This window comes from Arachis ipaensis, chromosome B01, assembly GCF_000816755.2.
Source record: "Arachis ipaensis cultivar K30076 chromosome B01, Araip1.1, whole genome shotgun sequence".
In the NCBI taxonomy this organism is placed as follows: domain Eukaryota; kingdom Viridiplantae; phylum Streptophyta; class Magnoliopsida; order Fabales; family Fabaceae; genus Arachis; species Arachis ipaensis.
This window is the reverse complement of record NC_029785.2, coordinates 105,566,404-105,572,072: the sequence shown is the minus strand read 5'-3', so window position 1 is coordinate 105,572,072 and position 5,669 is coordinate 105,566,404. Positions and strand designations below refer to the sequence as shown.

The window sequence follows — 5,669 nt, the reverse complement described above, 5'->3', positions numbered from 1 at the left end:
TAAAAAAACATGGAGGTTTGGAGATTAGAGATCTTTATTGTGTGAATATTGCTCTTCTTAGGAAGCTAGTTTGGACTTTTTTTTCTAGTAGCTAGACAAGTTATGGGTCCAGTTGTTGGATGCCAAATACCGATAATCTCTATATGACTGTTTTGGTTGTCCTAAGAATAAGGGCTCTCCCATTTGGAGGAGTCTTTGCAAGACTTGGAAAGTGTTAAAAGATGGATTTGCTTGGTGTATTGGGAATTTGAACCAGAATTTTTGGTTTTCTAGCTGGAGGAGAAAGGGCAGTTATCTAATGAGATGGATTATGTCACATTTCTGATTTGAACTTCTGGATACAGGATATCTGGTCGGTTGATAGGTGGCATTTAGATACTCTTTAATCTCCTTTATCTCAAAATCTGAAAGGTAATATTCTTTTTTGCAATCAAGATGTTCAACCAGACCCAGAAGTGGGTTGGTATTGGTCTGGGTCTGCCGCCAAAGTCTATAATTCACGCAATGGTTACTTGTGGTTGTGTAAGCAGCTGTTTGGTTGGGAGGATCAGGAGAATCAGCTTTGGCTTTGGCGCCAACTTGTTCCAAAAAAGCACAAGTGTTTAGCTTGGCTGTGTCTTAAAGAGGCTCTTTCTACTACAAATTTTTGCTTCAGAAGAGGTATGTCGTCATCGGATAGGTACCCAAGATGTCTTTCTAGCCAGGAATCGGTTTTACATTATTTTCGAGATTGTCCAAAAGCTCAGCTTGTATGGCATAGGTTGGATATTTCTTGTCATCCTTTGGATTTGAAGAACTGGTTCTTGTATCATAGAAGAGAGCATCCGTTCAGGTTCTTTTCGGGACTTTGGTGGATATAGCGAGTAAGGAATAATGACATCTTTAATTCTCATGAGACTTGGCCTCCAAAAAAAGTTATTTGTCAGGCATTAGCTTCAGAAATGAAGTTTAGGAATACTTCTAAATTACAACGTACATCCCTTCCCTCTACTCTAAATGGTTTTCGGAATCCCCATCCATTGGTATTTTCAAGATTAATTGTGATGCTAGTTATCCTGATTCGGGTGAAAGTGTTAGTTTTGCTTGTGTTATTAGAGATTGTAATGAGAGTTGGCAAAGGGATGTTTGGGAATGATTGAGAGTAAGTATTCTTCAAGGGGAATTGTTTGCTATTTGGAGAGTATATATCTTAGCTTAAGATGTGGATCAGCGAGATGTTATTTGTAAAATGGATTGTGTGAAAGCGTTTAATCTTGTTACTAATTACCAAAATGGTTTTGAGTTTATTGATCTGTTGATGCTCAAAATAAGGGATATCATGCATTGAAATTGGCGTGTTGACTTTCATTTGATTATGAGAGATGGAAACACAGTAGCAGACACCATGACAAAAATGACGATGATATTACAACTTCATCATGTGGAGCTTCCTTCTCCTTGAGAGGAATTTAAGAATAATCTTAAACGGAACTATTCTATTTTTTTTTTTAGTTTATTTAAATCAACAAAAAAAAATATACAAATGCCGTATCTGTATACATGGAGCATTTTTATAACGCTATATTAATAGCCTATGTCACTACATAATTCATGACCCTCCGTTTCCCAAAGGTTTTTTTTAAGAAATATCAGAAACGATACAACAGCTCAAACTCGAGATAAGTGGCATCGATAATAATGAGAATCATTTTATTTTATTCTTAGGTAAAATTGGGAATGAAGTTTCAGCACGCAATATCCATATGCATACAAATAGACATATAGTAAAGCCAACGAGTGCCAAATAGCACTGTTCTACATAGACATCCTACACTCACTATCACTCCCAAACATAACGAGGTACTGCCTAACCTTATCGGATCTCAGATTCCCAATACCAATTCATCACATCTCAATATGGTTATTTATCACAGCTTTGAAGGAGACTGGTACCAGCCCCATGGATCATTAGAGATATACTGAGTAACTTGCTTCACGCTCAAGTAGTTGTCAAGTCCCCTGAAAATAAATAAAGATACTCAACTAACATTTCCTTAATAAATTATTTATCCAGATTTGGCATTAATACAAGTTAGAAGCGTACCACTACGTTTCGTGCCTCCCCATGGGGCTTGAGTGAAACATGGTTGAGAGCAATTGATCCATACAATTCCAGCCTTAAACGCCTGCATTGAACCAAGATAGGTTACTCAATTAAAGATACAATCCAATTATTTCCTTGTTTCCAATGATAACCTAGGATCAGTCTCACCTTAGATACACGATCACATCTTTCAAGGTCATTTGAAATGACAGCAGCTCCTAACCCATAGCTGTAAAATATCAAGGCATACATAACACAAATATCAATAGACTAAAAAAGGAGGAGAAAAAAGCCAATGAACGAGTTAATATCAGTTTGCAAAATATCATCCACTCACATGGTGTCATGTGCTAGATCAAGAGCCTCTTCCTCGGTACTAAATGTTTTTACACAGAGCACGGGTCCAAATACTTCTTCTTTCCAAATTTGCATGGAGGTAGTCACATCCGTTATAATGGTTGGTTCAATAAAAAATCCATTCTTTAGATGCTGCCATCAAATTTGTGAAAGGGGTGGGGGGATCAGTTTCATGACAGCTGCAGAAGTACATAACTGACCACACTTTCAAAGAAAGTATAATCATTTGGTCATACCTCTGGACGAGATCCACCAGTCAAAATGGTTGCGCCCTCACTCTTGGCATTTGAGATAAACTTCAATATTTTTTCATACTGAACCATAAAATTGAAATATTAGATATTGCATAACAAAATCTTTGTTCAAGAAAACAGTGTTAAGATCAATAAAATGTTTGAAGTACAAAACCAGAAGCAAAGCTAAATCACAGGAACATATAAACAATGTTCAGAAGAAGGTTCCTTCTCTATCATATTCAAATATACCTGTCCTTCACTAACAACCGGGCCTAGCCTGCAACCTTCTTCAAAGGGATCTGAAATTTTGATGTTTTTGGCCCATTTGACAAGGGTATCCAAAAATTTTGCTGCTATACTTTCCTGAAACAATAACGATGTCCAAGTTTATCAGTTTCTGCAAACAGTCTGGATATGTCTAACCACAATTAATGTTGATAGTATGATTATTCTCATATATGCAAAAAACAAACAAATAAAAAGAAAGAAAACTACAAACTTTTAGAAAATGCATTCATTATTATGGAAGGAGTGGGCAACCGAAATCTATTGAACTTACATGAACAATAAGGCGGGAAGTTGCACTGCATATCTGACCATTTGTCCAGAAGCAACCAAAGAGGGTCCATTCAGCAGCTGTTTAAATCAGCGGGAAAGAATTAACAACTATTGACTTTTATATAAGAACCTTTTTAAATGATGCATTGGTTGTCCAACTTTAGTAGGCACTGACCCTTATCAAGATCAACATCCTCAAAAACAATGATTGGGCTTTTTCCACCAAGCTCTAGTGAGACAGGCTGCCAAAAAACCACAATTTGGATATTACATGAACACATGAAGAAAGGACAATGAGATTATGAAGGAAGCAAAAGTGGTTTCTATCACTTATTGAGTTTGCTTGTGTGTGTTTCATTCTATCAAATCCAAAGGATAACATGAACTGCATATAATTTCCAGATAATAGTGCTTAGAAATACCTTGACTAATTGTGCAGCAGCTGTCATAACCTTGCTTCCAGTTGCAGAGCTTCCAGTAAAGGCAATCTGTTTGAAAAATTGTCGAAATGGATGTAGAGTCTTGATACTTACAAGAGACAGAAAAAGATGCAACCCTTTATAATTCCAAATATACCAAAAACTAAACGCAATCTAACCTTGTCTACGTCAGGGTGGGAAGCTAAGGGAGCACCAGCATCAGGGCCAAATCCAGTGAGAATATTTAATACACCCGGAGGAAGGCCCACTTCTTTGCATATGTCAGCCAGCTCCAAACATGTCCTGAAATAAAGCAAAGCATAGCCATATAGTTCAGCAAAAATAACCAAAACTCAAAAAGAAGCAAAGATTTTGCAAGAGCTGCTGAGAAACATACACAGATGCCAATTCAGAAGGCTTCAATATCGCAGCACAACCAGCTGCCAGAGCAGGGGCAACCTTCCATGTAGCCATTAACAGAGGATAGTTCCTAAAACATGATATCTAGTTAGCCATCAAGATAGCAATTTTGCTAACAGAGAGAGGTGACAACAATGAACGAACAACAGAAAAACAACACACAACAACTGAATTTCTACCTTTCTATCCTACTATTATTCTTTTTTTCATCACTCATTGCCACTTATACAGAAACTAACTTCTAGATTCTAACACCAGTTAATAAGGCAAATTTTAAAGAGAAGAAAAAGTCAATACCATGGGGTGATTAATCCAACAACACCAATGGGTTCTTTGAGGACATAACTCTTGAAAGTTTCCATGGGAAGAGAAACGGGTGCCTTCTGCTTAGCGTCGAGTTTCTCCGCAAGGTCAGCGTAGAACTCGAAGCAACCAGCAACATCATCCTAACATAAAATCAAGCGTGAATAAGAGAATTACAGTAACAATCAGAGAGAATCATCTGAAATTGAAGCAGAATTGAAGTACCATGTCCCAGGCAGCTTCATCGAGTGGTTTTCCGCAATCAAGGGATTCAAGCTTAGCGAGGTGATCCTTTCTCTCGACGACCTTGGCAGCGATGGCGCGGAGATAGCGGGCTCGGTGAGCACCGGAAGCAGAAGGCCAGTCGTTGCCTTTGTTGCGGTTGAGTGCTCTTCTAGCGGCGGCGACGGCGGCGTCTACATCCTCCTTGGTGGCAGCTGGAATGTCCCCTGAGATTCAAGAAAGAAAGGGATCTGAGGAAAAGAAAGAGCGCGAAATAGAAATGAAAAGAGAGAGAGAAGGGTATGTAACTAACCGACGACTTGCTGAGTGGAAGGGTTGATAATTGGAATTCTGTTACTGAGGATGGGGGGCTTCCATTCTCCGTCAATGAACAACTGTCGAGTTGGGATTGGGGTTTCCATTCTCAAGTCGTATCGCAGTGTTGCTGTGCCTGGTGGAGTCGGTAAGAAGGAGCAGTAGTGATGATCCCTCAATACTCGGCATTTGACTCTTGGACTTGAGCTGCTTTTCAATTTTTTTAGTAAGCAAAATTTCGCTGGTTTTTTTTTATTTAAAAATAAATTGACAAAAAAGTATACAATTATACATAAAAGAATTTGTGTAAATAAAAATATACGCAATAGATTATAAATATCAAAAATATATTTAAAATATTATTTTGACGAACAAAAATACCATGTGGTAAGGATTCAAGGGTTTGAAATCGAGAGGAATTTTTCTGGTTGGAACATGAATTTTTCACCGTTTTTGTGGATAGGCTACCAGGTGATATATCAAAGCAAGAATTGTTTGGGTTGTTTTTCTGGACGGAGAGGATCAATGACATATATCTCTTAAAAAAGATGCGAAATGGTAATGTTTATCTATTCGCGTTCATACGATATACTACAAAAGGTGGGGCTGTGAAAGCAATTTTAGATATGAATCACATGCGTTTAAGAGGGAAGGAGATTTTTGTCGGCGAGACCAAGTACAGGAGGAATTTTTCTAAGGGGAAGATGGTGATGGATGTCAAGGCCCCAAGGAGGAATACAAGTGCTGGGGTGGCTG

The 5,669-nt window shown here is 38.1% G+C and overlaps 1 protein-coding gene across 2 annotated transcripts; it reads right to left on the bottom strand.

The window, feature by feature from the left end:
* On the bottom strand, positions 1,664-5,125 carry LOC107632982 (betaine aldehyde dehydrogenase 1, chloroplastic). 2 transcript variants are annotated; one of them, XM_016336626.2, is made up of 14 exons: positions 4,912-5,125; positions 4,602-4,825; positions 4,371-4,519; positions 4,051-4,143; positions 3,833-3,956; positions 3,657-3,722; positions 3,410-3,476; positions 3,236-3,312; positions 2,926-3,039; positions 2,677-2,754; positions 2,421-2,572; positions 2,252-2,312; positions 2,069-2,165; positions 1,664-2,017 (listed from the first exon to the last, which is right to left on the bottom strand). In XM_016336626.2, the coding sequence occupies exons 1-14, from the start codon at positions 5,018-5,020 to the stop codon at positions 1,908-1,910; spliced, it is 1,521 nt and encodes a 506-aa protein (XP_016192112.1). In that variant the 5' UTR covers positions 5,021-5,125; the 3' UTR covers positions 1,664-1,907. The 2 variants fall into 2 exon arrangements, with proteins under 2 accessions (XP_016192112.1, XP_016192106.1); XM_016336620.2 differs by having other exon boundaries at positions 1,664-2,041; positions 2,082-2,165.

Excerpts from the sequence above, each read along its gene's own strand:
- LOC107632982 (XM_016336626.2), bottom strand. The coding sequence starts at position 5,020 with ATGGAAACCCCAATCCCAACTCGACAGTTGTTCATTGACGGAGAATGG. Across the intron at positions 3,477-3,656 it reads CTGCTGCACAATTAGTCAAG|CCTGTCTCACTAGAGCTTGG; the intron begins GTATTTCTAAGC and ends GTTTTTTGGCAG. Across the intron at positions 3,313-3,409 it reads GGATGTTGATCTTGATAAGG|CTGCTGAATGGACCCTCTTT; the intron begins GTCAGTGCCTAC and ends TGATTTAAACAG.